The following is an 11,727-nucleotide window of genomic DNA, read 5'->3' as shown; positions in this document are numbered from 1 at the left end:
ACGTTGACAATTTGCATTTCAGTATCTATCATTTCTGACCATAATCTTATTTTTTTAGATGATATTGACGTGGACGGGCTTTAAATTCAGTGAGGAGATCCTTTCACAGAAGAGTTTTCTGAAAGTTCTGCACAGAGTATAAGGTGATAAGTTCACCTTAATGATGTCTTTCAAATTGAAATGTCCGAGTGCTTTGGACAAAGGAAAACTAGAACATCAGTAGAAAGTAATTCACAAAAGAAACATCACGTCAATGCCAACCGTCAAATAGCCGCCTGTTCTAATCCCATTAACCAGCACTTAGTTCACAACTCGTTGACTCAAATGCTCATCTTAATGCTTCTTAAATGTTGTGCGAGTATTTGCTTCCACTATTCAGGCATGCATTCCAGATATCTGGCTATCCACAAGGGCCTGTACTCTTAAAGCTCACTGCAATGAAAATTGAAGGAGAAATATTTCAGTCTCTTAAGACTTGACTGAAATGCTTGAGAGTTAATGGAAGAATGTGTACAATTCTTAATGATACCTTTTTAATTATTGATTACAGGGACATCGAAGGAATGCAAATTGGCAGATACCATGGTGATTTCCATCAGTGATGGGTTAGATGCATGTCATGGATCATTTGCCTATAGCTTGTAATGAATACTCAAAACGAGAAAGAAATAAAGAAACCACTTAGCATTTGTCAAACCTACATAAATTAGCAGGGTTGCTTGAATTTCTTTTTTCATGTAAAGCTCAGATTCATTGGACTGCTCTCAAACAAACTAGGGATGGCATGGTTTGTGCAGCGGTTAGTGCAACACCTTTACAGGGCTAAGGTCCAAATTCCGTACTGTCTGTCAAGAGTTTGTACGTTCTCCCTGCGTCTGCGTGGGTTTTCCACGGGGGCTCGGGCTTCCTCCCACTGTTCGAAACGTACTGGGGGTGTAGGTTAATTGGGTGTAAATTGGGTGGCATGGGCTCGTGGTCCAAAATCCCCTGTTAACATCCTGTATGTCTAAATTTAATTTTAAAAATTAAAATTTTAAATTTAAACTGTTCTGGGTGCAGAACCTTCTCCCTGAGAGGTGCCCCACAAGCCAAAATGAACCCCATCTCAATACCACATTTGAGGAATCAGGCACTGAAACGCTTCCAACTTCTTACCCCATCCTTCCCCTCTTAAATATATTTACTGAGGTCACCTCCACTGCTTCAAAGGGCAGGAATTCCACAGATTCACCACCCTCTGTGAAAAGCAGTTCCTCCTCATCTCCATCCTAAATCGACTACCTTGAATCTTGAGTCAATGTCCCCTAGTTCTCTTCTCACCTGCCAGTGGGAAAAAAAATCTTACAACTATCTTATCTATTCCTTTCATAATATCCCCTCATTCTTCTGAGTTACCAGGTTCCCTGGGTAACTTCTCAATTGATAGATGAAGGAAGGCTAAACTGTGGTTATGTAAATTGTATAAACAATTACCAAAACCTGCAACAAATTTGTAGATTGGAGAATCAATTAACAGTATGGTGTACAATTCTCTTTATTGAATGAGGTTCAGCTAATCCAGCTAATTAACTCATTTGGAAGTCATTTAAGTTCTTAAGTGAGGACAAAGGATAAAAATTCTCTCTGCCAAATGAAAGAAAGCAGCTTGCACCTGTACAGTACACAGACTGCAAACTCATGAATGTTAAATGTTCCAACCTCGAGCAGTGGAGATCAAATCATTGCCTCCTCTTCATCGAAGAGACTGGGCGCAGACTGGGAGATCACTTCATTGAGCACCTCGGCTTCGTCTGCCGCAATAGTGTGGATCTCCCTGTGGCCACCCATTTCAGTTCCCTTGCTGACGTGCTTGTCCATGGTCTCATCGTGCCCGGCCAGAATGAGATCACCTGCCAATGGGAGGAACAACACCTCATCTTCCGTCTGGGCACCCTCCAAATGGATGGCATTAACATCGACCACTCCAATTTCTGTTAAAGCCCTCCATCTCCTTTCCTCTAGTTTGTCTTCCCTTTTCCCTCTGTCTCATTTCACAGAGCCAAAATCAATTCTCACCTTCCTTCTTATCCAATTAACACCTTTTGTCTGTCAGTCAGGACTCCTCCCTCTCCCATTATCCCCGCTTTCTCTCCCCGGTCTTTTTTTGAGACGCAGCCTTCTTTGCTGCTTCTTCCTTGAGGAAGGGCTCAGGCCCAAAACATCGGAAATGTATCTTCACCTCCTATGGACACTGTGAGACCGGCTGAGCTCCTCCAGCATTTCTGCGTGTTTTTACTACAATCACAGTGTCTGTAGACTTCTGTGTTTCAAAGCGTTCCCCTCATCCAGCCTCTGCTTTACTGATGCATGTCATTTACCCTCCCCAGGAAATATTCAGCCTAACTCTTAAGGATGGGAGACCTAATATTAATACAGTTTCATTTATTTTGCAGCTCGATTATTCTAATTGTAATTAGTTTTTTTGACATTTAAGGAAAAATTTGGATATCCGTATATGCCAGCATGTAAGATGAAACTAAAACTTTAAAATGTCACTCCAAAACCAGGGGTCATCTTATACGCCAAGTATACAATCCAAACATTGATAGTGAAGTCTCAGCACTCTCCCGCAGGGTCCATCTGACCAGTCCGACTCCTGTCAGCTCTGCACGGGCTTCCAATGCCCTGTTAGAGGAGCTGATGGTGGTTTACTTTAAAAGATGTGAATAATGTTTAAACCTTTACTGGGAAATTTGCTTTTAAAGTATTGTGACAGCATCACTCCGCTGGTCAGTGAGATGGTTGGTAAAAGAGTATAGGGGCAGTAAAACTTGGGGTAGTCTGATAGAGCATGTATAACTGAGGGGTGGAAACATCTTTCAGCAAGAAGAAGAACTTCTAGAGTCCAACCAACATCCCGGTCAGGGGAGGTGGAGAAGCTGCTACCAGCGCCCCGACAACCTACTACAAGTATGCGGTCATTGCCTCGCTTCAGCAGTTGGGACCAGTCCAGGCATTGATAAGTATAATTGGGAAGGGCTTGCATTTTGTAGTTTAAAATCAGCTTAAGATTTTGTAATAAAGATTTGTGTAAACTGAAGTGCTCTCGGCGTGTGTCTCTTTTCTTTCGGTAGCTCAAACACTGTGACCAATCTAAAACGAACAAAGTGAGAGGTACAAGTTTACTCAGGACAGCCTGTTACTGTGCTGTGGAGTTCCATGATTCTAAGTAGAAAAAGTTAGACACCACCACATTAGTCATACATCCAGCCAGGTGTCCTTTTCTAAGCAGGAGAAATGCTAACTGGGATTTTGGCAAAAGCAAGTTGCTTCAGCTTAAGTGGTGCCATGCAATGTATAACCAGACAAATAGAGCGTAAATTTAATGGCAGCTACAAAAGACGATACCTTTGACTGTGCAGCATCAGCTTTAGACTGCAATGCCTAGTGAAGCATCGAACATTCCACTGGGGCTTGGGCCCATTTCTGAGAAGACGAGATCCATCTTGGTTCAGGCACCTGTCGACATTTTTTCCTATCTTGGTGAAGGACTCAAGCCTGAAATGTCGGTTGTGTATTTTTTTTACCTTTGCTACATAAAGTATGCTGAGCTTCTCCAGCATTCTGATTTTAATTTGATCCAAGTTAAGCTGGCTACTTGAAAACCTGGTGGATTCAGAATTTTAGGAAAGGTTAATGCAGTGGTTCTCAACTCACATCCCACTTTAAGTAATCCCTATGCCATCGGGACTCTGTGGTTCCTCAGGAACCTATTCTGCTCATTTCTTTCTATGATCCCCAGCTCTGATAACCAACATGGCCTGAGTAAACTAGAATTCCCCTGGTAATAAAATCTGAAAGACCTTTGCTGCTCATATCCCTTTATAGCAATAACATACTTACTGGTGTCACGGTTAGTGTAGCGCTTAGCGTGACAATATTACAGCGCCAGCAACCCGGGTTCAAATCTAGCGCTGTCCGTAAGGAGTTGGCACGTTCTCCCCATGACCTGAGTGGAGTTTCCCTGGTAGGTTAATTGGACATAATTGTGCAGCAAAGGCCAGATTCAATGGATGGAATAAGCTTCCCTCTGTCTCCTTTCAAAGAGCCAAGATCAATTCTCCCCTCCCATTCTTCCCCCTTTCTCACGCCAGCCTTCATTCAGATACCTGCCTGCTTTTTGCTCTACTGTACCTTGAAGAAGGTCTCAGGCCCAAAATGTCAGCATTATATTTTTACCTCCTAGTTTCTCCAGCAAAGTCTCCTTCATTACACCAGGGATGACACTTTGAGAGTTAAAATTTTTAAAAATGTAATTAAATGTAAATTTATTTACAGCCTGGTGGAAGCTCCGATTCAGCAGAGGACAAGGTTGCCTAGGGTACTTCTGAAGTGTAGAAGGGGTGTGGGGGCAGAGGGGGTGGATGGTGGTGGGGTGGATAGTGGTGGGGGGTGGATAGTGGTGGGGTGTGGTGGTGGGCTGGATTGGTGGGGTGGATCGTGGTGGGGTGGATCATGGTGGTGGGGTGGTTAGTGGTGGGGGGTGGGTGGTGGTGGGGTGGATTGGTGGGGTGGATCGTGGTGGGGTGGATCGTGGTGGGGTGTGGTGGTGGGGTGGAGAGTGGTGGGGTGGATCGTGGTGGGGGGTGGATCGTGGGGGAGTGGATAGTGGTGGGGAGTGGATAGTGGTGGGGGTTGGATAGTGAGGGGTGGATAGTGGTGGGGGGTGGATAGTGGTGGGGGGTGGATAGTGAGGGGTGGATAGTGGTGGGGGGTGGATAGTGAGGGGTGGATAGTGGTGGGGGGTGGATAGTGGTGGGGGGTGGACAGTGGTGGGGTGGATAGTGGTGGGGGTGGATAGTGATGGGGGGGTGGATAGTGATGGGGGGTGGATAGTTGTGGGTTGGAGGGAGGTGGGGTAGAAGCTCCTGCTTGGGTTACAGCCAGCGACTCCCTGTTCTGGGAAGGATCGTGAGCAAGAACCAGGCAGGTCAGTCCCCCCTATTTGAAGCCGGGCATCCCCAAATCGGACGGCGCTGCGTGCGTGCACGTCTCGCTGTTGCCGGGTCGGGCAGGGAACCCTTGGTCCCTCCACGAGAGGGTGACAGCCCGTCTTCCAGCTCCATCAAAGCCGCAGCAAAGCGGTGCCAAGAAGGCAGTTTCCGGGAATATTGGCGTTAAGAAAATTGGGGAGAGATAAAGGAGGGAGGGAGGGAGGGAAAAAAAAGTGAAAGCGAAAGTTCTACCATGCGGGAGAACGACCGAGGCTGGAGAGGGGGTTTCATCTCGGCCAGCTCTTCCCTGCCCGGATCAGCGATGGGACAGCAGCGCAGCGGGGGCGCAGCGAGGTGTTGACGGGCCGCTCTCCGCACCCTCCACATGGCCTGGATTCAGCGGCTCCTTCTCCTCTGGTCAATGTTCCACCAAGCTCTCGCCTCCCAAGGTAGGGACAGACAGGCGTCCGTGCGGTGCGTGGGCGGACGGGCAGCGGGCGATGCGGCGCTGGGTCGCTGACTGCAGCGCCTGGTACCTGGGGTCTGCGGGAGACGCTGCGCCCCGGGACCCCCTCTTTGAAATGATGCAGAAAAACTGACACGACGGGTGGTCAAGGCTGTGGGTCACGTGGCCCTTCATGTATCAGTACTGAGTACAGGAGCTGGGATGTTGTGGGAAAGTTGGACAAGACCTTGGCGAGGTCAAACTTGTGTGAAGTTTGGTCACCGACCTACAGGGATAGAAAGAGTTCAGAGAAGATTTACTAGGACCCCACCCCCCCCACCTGAGAAGAATGAGGGGGATTTGATCAGAGGTATTTAAAATGATTGGGGGGGGGGGGGGAGCATCAGCAGAATAAATGTAGGTGGGCTTTTTTCCACTGATAAAAACCACTGGGTGAAAGAGGAAACGTTCAGGGGGAACTTCTTCACACGGGAAAGTCTGGCATGAGCTGAGGGGGCTCGATCTTGAACATTGTAGAAGAATTTGGACGGGTTCGTGGATGGGAGGGGCTGGTTGGGGGGGGGGGGGTCTCAGCATAAACATAATGGAAGAGCCAAAAGTCTCTGTGCTGGAATGTTCTATGATTCTAAATCATACATCAACTGTTCTCCACTCTCTAGGTCCTTATCTGGGCTTCCAGCCTGAAACATCAACCATTCTTTTTTTCTCTCCCACTGATGCTACTTGATCAGCTGAGTTCCTTCAGCAGGGTTGCAATGTTTCACTCTCCCCCCCCCCCACCCCACCACCCAAAATGTTATATTCTGATATTGATTTTACTGAAAGGATTTACCTCAGCTTCTATCTCCGTTTTCGACTCCTCCCTGCATTGAATTAACTGCTGAAAAAGTCACCACCAGCCAAATTGTTTGGATCATCTCGTCCAATTCTCCATCAAACTAGTGAGGCTGTTGTCGGCAACTTTGCAGGTTGGAAGCGAATTTGGTGAGGCAATCATATATGTACAGGGAATAGAGGGGGGGGAGGGATAAGTATGCAGCCTTGGGGTGCCCCTGTGTTGATGGTCAGTGAGGAGGAGGTGATCCACACTAATTGGGGTCTGCCAATGAGGAAGGTGAGGATCCAGTTACAGAGGGACGGACAAATCAGACAATTTGCTGGTATGATGGTGTTGTCAATGAACAACTTAATGATGGTGTGCTTGTGGTCTAGGTAGTCAAGGCTGCAGCTTGGGGAAGTGAAGGAAAATAGGAGCTGAAGTAAGCCATGGACCCCTCAGGTCATTCAATAGGTCATGGCTAATTTGTCTGAGGCCTTATCTCTATTGTGCCAGTTCTCCACAGCCCTCAGTGCCCTCGTCTTTCACAAAATGCACCTGTTGCCTCTTTAAATTCCCTGAATCACCTCGCCTCCACGAAGAGACTTTCAGACTTTCACCTGCGGGTGGCGGAGTCGTCTGGGCAAGAAAATGCTGTGTCACTTGCTGATGGTATCCACTGTGGTCACGAGAGAACGTGTTGGAGGGACTAAATGTTCCGTGGACTCGAGGATTAAGTGTTATCCTGCATCGTGGGAGCCTGTTGAATTTTGCACTCATCCAGGCAAATGGTGACTTTTCCATCACTCTTCTCGCTTGTACTTAGTGGACAGTTGAAAAGATTTTTGGAATCAGGAGGCGAGTCAAGGGCGTATTGTTGAATTGACAACAAATCCAACCTGTCTAATTACATGTTTTCAATCATCACACAAATCCTTTCAAGCATCGCTACTGACTAATATCGAGCTTGGATTTTACCAGTACCTGTTGGCTCCATATCCTCCTACAGCCATTGTCCAAACGTGAACCAAGGATCTGAATTCAAAGTTATTGTCATGACATACATGTCATCGCATACAACCCTGAGATTCTTTTTCCTGCAAGAGAGGCAGAATTATTAGTCGTGCAAAAAAAACTGTACTCAACACATGTAAAAAATAAAGAAATGTAAACAAACTTACTGTACAATACAGAGAGGGAGAAAAATATCAACGAAATGCAAAAGTAAGTCCATAAGTAAGTTTGTTGTTGAGGAGTCTGATGGTGGAGGGGTAGCAGCTGTTCCTGAACCTGGTGGTGCGAGTCTTGCGGCACCTCTACCTCTTTCCTGATGGCAGCAGCGAGAACAGTGTGTGTACTGGGTGGTGTGGATCCTTGACGATTGCTGCTGCTCTCCAACGGCAGCATTCCCCATAGACATTCTCGATGATGGGGAATGTTTTGCCTTTTATGTCCTGGACCGAGTCCACTAATTATTACAGGTTTTTAATTCCAGAGGTGAGTTGAGGGGGACAGTCCTGGACCTCTCAAAAGACTTTGACTTAGAATGGCATGAAGGAGTTGACGTTGTCATGCATCTGCTGCCGTTGTCATTTATCACGAAGGAGGATGCATGAAACACAAGACTATTTCTAGTCCTGTTATTTAAAAGACTCAATGTTGATTGAAAAATACATAGCAATCAACCGTGTGACTTGGCACAAATCTAATGCTGCATCTGGAGTATTGCACGCTTGTATCCTTACTTGAGAAAAGATATATTAGCTTTGGAAGCGGTGCAGAGGAGGTTCACCAGGTCGATTCCACAGATAAGGGGTTGGCCTATGAGGAGAGATTGAGTGGCCTGGGATTGCACTCACTGGAATTCAGAAGAAAGAGAGGGGGGGGAGGGGGGTGTTTCTTTTATGTCATTAAGAAATATTCAGAAATACTCAAAAGACAGCACCTAATAGCCTGAATACCCCTAAGATTGTCCAATCTCAGAAGCTAAGCAGGCACGGGACTGGCTGGTACTTGGAGGGGAGACCGCCTGGGAACACCAGGTGCTGTAGGTTGTTACATTCATAATGTAGTACTACGTTCCAATAATGGAACCTTTGTCCTTTACCTTTACCAACCAGTGGCCCTGGTTCGAAACACATGTGATCCGCATGGGTTTCCTCCAGGTGCTCTGGTTTGCTCCCAACCTCCACAAATATATAGGGTTGGAAGGTTAATTCAGTGCAATTGGGTGACATGGGTGATATGGGCCAGAAGAGCCTTCTACCGTGTTTTGTAGTTTAAATTTTAAAAAAAAAGTAATATCGAGACAGGAGACAAGACCTCGGGTTTTGGAGGAGTGGACAGAAATGAGGAGGATTTTCTTTTTCCTGGGAGTGATGAATATGTGGAATTCTCTGCCCAGGGAAGCAGAGGAGGTTACTTTCGTGAATTCATTTAAAATGCAGATAGACAGATTTTTGCAAAGAAGGGGAATTAAGGGTTATGGGAAAAAGGCAGGTAGGTAGGGCTGGACCACAGCCAGATCAGCCATGATCTCATTAAATAGCAGAGCAGGCTCAATGGGCCGAATGTCCTGCTTCTACTTATTATCTTATGTCATTAAGAAACATTCAGAAGTACTCAAGATCAATAGCCAAGATCCAAAAGATTGGCAACATTAGAAATGCGAATCACTCTTGAACATTCTGGACTGAACATGTGGGATATAGGGCCTCTATATCCAAACTAACCCAAGCTAACCAATCACTACTCCGAATGGATTCACAAAGGATAAATAAGGTTAAAACGGAATGAAAAATCCATGCAGGGGCTGTGGGGTGAAGGAAAATAATGTCACCGGCAATGAAGAATTATACAAGCAAGCAACAAAGGAAATGAGAGGGACAAGTGAAGATCAGGGAAAAGGCACAGGTTGACTTAATGGTACGTATTAATCATAAAGAATACAACTTATTTATCAAACAAAAGATCAATATAGATACTGTCAATCCCCTAGTATACAGCACTTATGGGGATCGGTAGATACAGATAAGTGTATTTTCCAGTTGCTAGATTGGCAGGTTGCATGATTGGCAAACTAACAGGAAGGTGCGCTAATTTTAAACTTCCTTTTTTTTTCACATATATATTTTCCTCTATTATTTTGCTGGTTGCTTCAGGCTGCCAGTTGCTTGGATTTTGGATATCAAGAGTTTTACTGTATATTCAATGCTTAATTTCTATAAATGAGCACCATTCTTGAGCCAAGAATCTCAGAGACAGTCAGAGGCATGTTCGTGAAGCTACTGTTTCAAAACCCACAGTTCTGCACCATTGATCCAGATACATGAGACTTGAATCTCACATCTCATAAAATCCGGAGGGGGTGGGGGGGTGGAGTTAAATTCAAGTAATTAACTAAATCTTCTGGTTGTATATGTACAGTGGGCTGATATCGCCTCAAACCGTGCATCTTGGTGCCTCACAGTTTGGCGGGCAGCAACCTCCTTTGAAGAAGACCGCAGAGCCCACCTCACTGACAAAAGGCAAAGGAGGAAAAACCCAACACCCAACCCCAACCAACCAATTTTCCCCTGCAGCCGCTACAACCGTGACTGCCTGTCCCGCATCGGACTTGTCAGCCACAAACGAGCCTGCAGCTGACGTGGACTTTTACCCCCTCCATAAATCTTCATCCGCGAAGCCAAGCCAAAGAAATATGTACAGTCAGATGAGAATAAACTTAGAACATGATCTTGAATTAAGTAATCTCAGTAAATGTAACCACAAAAGTACTGGATCTGGTTAGCTAATTATTTTCAGGGAAGAAAATCTCCCTTCTCTAACTGGTCTGGATGTAGACAACTCAAGACTTGGAAAATAATTTCAGGGGAATTTGGAGATGTTAAAATGCGGGCATTTTAGTGACGTCAACATCCTGTCCTTTATTTTAAAGAAAATCTACAATACTCTTGGGCAGAAATCATCCCTTGTTTGAATCAGAAATTTGTGCAAGTACAATGCATTGATGAAACCACATAGAGAACTGTATACAGTTCTGGCCACTGAGCTAGAGGACCAATATCACTAAGCTGGAAGAGTTTGCTAGGCTAGACTAGAGCGTAGGATGCTGAGAAATGATCTTGGAAAGGTTTACAAAATTGTGTGGGTGCTCCATAAAGTGAACATTTACAGTTTGTTTCCCAAGGCAGACATTTTGTAGAACTAGAAGGCATGGATTTAAGGTGAAGGAAAGAGATGGGCAATATATTTCTGCCCATATCTGGTATGAGGTGCCAGGGGAATCTATAAACGCAGGAAAGAATGCGGAAATCTAGATGAGAAATCTATGATGAACTTGAGGGTAGTCAATCTATGGAAAATATGGAAATGTTAATTGTAGAGTAAAATCCCTGCTATCTGGAACCTAGGAGTTTGGTTGCTTGACACTTTACTATGACAATGTTTAACTAATGCATCCGTATTAAGAATAAACAGTTTAAGACAAAAGTCCGATACCATAACTTACACTGAATGAACTTCACTTGCATGAATATATGAACCTTCAAGAATTTTACTTTATTTTTAAGTCACATCTTTTGGAGACATTTAACTGTGACTGAATCCCAATGGAACTGCCTGAAAGACGAACAATAACATTACATGTATAGATAACTAACCCCTTTCCCCAAGTTTGCAGATAAAGCCTTGACTAATATACTAAGATAAAGACTCTTATAGCAGGGAACACGTCTCTTGCTAAATGTTAATTACATGACAGCAGCAAATTAGCCCAGATGATGTATTTAAAATAATACTTTAAATTATTAATCAACCATTATATTACATTTACTCTAATTTAACTAACTTATCTAAACATAGCTAAATTTATCTACAATTATCTAAATTAAACTCCAACTATGCGCGAATATATTAGTGTGTGTGAAATACCCCAAGACACTACAGCTCAAGGCTCAATTTTCGGAAGGCAGTTCAAAGTTCAGATTCAGAAACTCAGTGATGACACGTGGGTTTGAAGTTGATGCGACATGCAGGCTGTAAGATTGTTGAGACACACACACACACACACACACACACGCACACACACACACACAGGCCTTAGAATGGTGAGACATACAGGCCTGAAGTGGATGCGACACGCAGGGTCAAGGTGGGTCAGACATGCAGGGTTTAGATGGGTTAAGTTAGCAGTTTCTGAAAGAGACCTGGATGGCAGAATGTTGATTACTCATGACACCCTTGTTCCAGGTGCTTCAGAGAAATGTCCTTTTTAGACAAGTCCCTTCTTCTGCCGTTAGAACCCTTTTTGTGGGTCAGTTGAGCAGAGTGCAGTATTTTTCTACAGGTTTAAAACCCTTTTCGTGGTTTGGTCGAAGTGGTCTCTTATCTCTCTATAAGCAAAAGGAGGAAAATTGACATTCTGACTACAACAATACAATGAGGACAAGCGGGTTTCTCATTCCCACAAA

The 11,727-nt window shown here is 44.8% G+C and overlaps 3 protein-coding genes across 12 annotated transcripts in view; 2 read left to right on the top strand and 1 right to left on the bottom strand.

Annotated features, from left to right (window-relative positions):
* The window catches only part of LOC138748414 (uncharacterized), a 52,330-nt gene extending 51,638 nt beyond the window's left edge, over nt 1-692 (top strand). For 4 of the 5 annotated variants that reach the window (XM_069908565.1, XM_069908567.1, XM_069908563.1 and 1 more), the window contains one exon: nt 551-692. In XM_069908565.1, the coding sequence (XP_069764666.1) occupies nt 551-645 (95 nt within the window). In that variant the 3' untranslated portion in view covers nt 646-692. Of the gene's footprint in view, nt 1-58; nt 144-550 lie in introns of all 5 variants that reach the window. The other variant, XR_011348001.1, reaches the window with a different exon arrangement.
* Nucleotides 693-5,183: 4,491 nt separating this feature from the next.
* The window catches only part of LOC138748413 (uncharacterized), a 56,467-nt gene continuing 49,923 nt past the window's right edge, over nt 5,184-11,727 (top strand). For 5 of the 6 annotated variants that reach the window (XM_069908562.1, XM_069908558.1, XM_069908559.1 and 2 more), the window contains exon 1: nt 5,185-5,422. In XM_069908562.1, coding sequence (XP_069764663.1) covers nt 5,359-5,422 — 64 coding nt within the window. In that variant the 5' untranslated portion in view covers nt 5,185-5,358. Of the gene's footprint in view, nt 5,423-11,727 lie in introns of all 6 variants that reach the window. The other variant, XM_069908561.1, reaches the window with a different exon arrangement.
* The window catches only part of fbxo18 (F-box DNA helicase 1), a 117,078-nt gene continuing 116,138 nt past the window's right edge, over nt 10,788-11,727 (bottom strand). Inside the window, exon 23 of the transcript XR_011348000.1 lies at nt 10,788-10,876. The gene's annotated coding sequence lies outside the window, so the exon portion shown is untranslated. The remainder of the gene's footprint in view (nt 10,877-11,727) is intronic.

The sequence above is a fragment of the Narcine bancroftii genome, chromosome 13 (assembly GCF_036971445.1).
Source record: "Narcine bancroftii isolate sNarBan1 chromosome 13, sNarBan1.hap1, whole genome shotgun sequence".
NCBI lineage: Eukaryota > Metazoa > Chordata > Chondrichthyes > Torpediniformes > Narcinidae > Narcine > Narcine bancroftii.
This window is presented reverse-complemented; position numbering and strand designations above follow the sequence as displayed.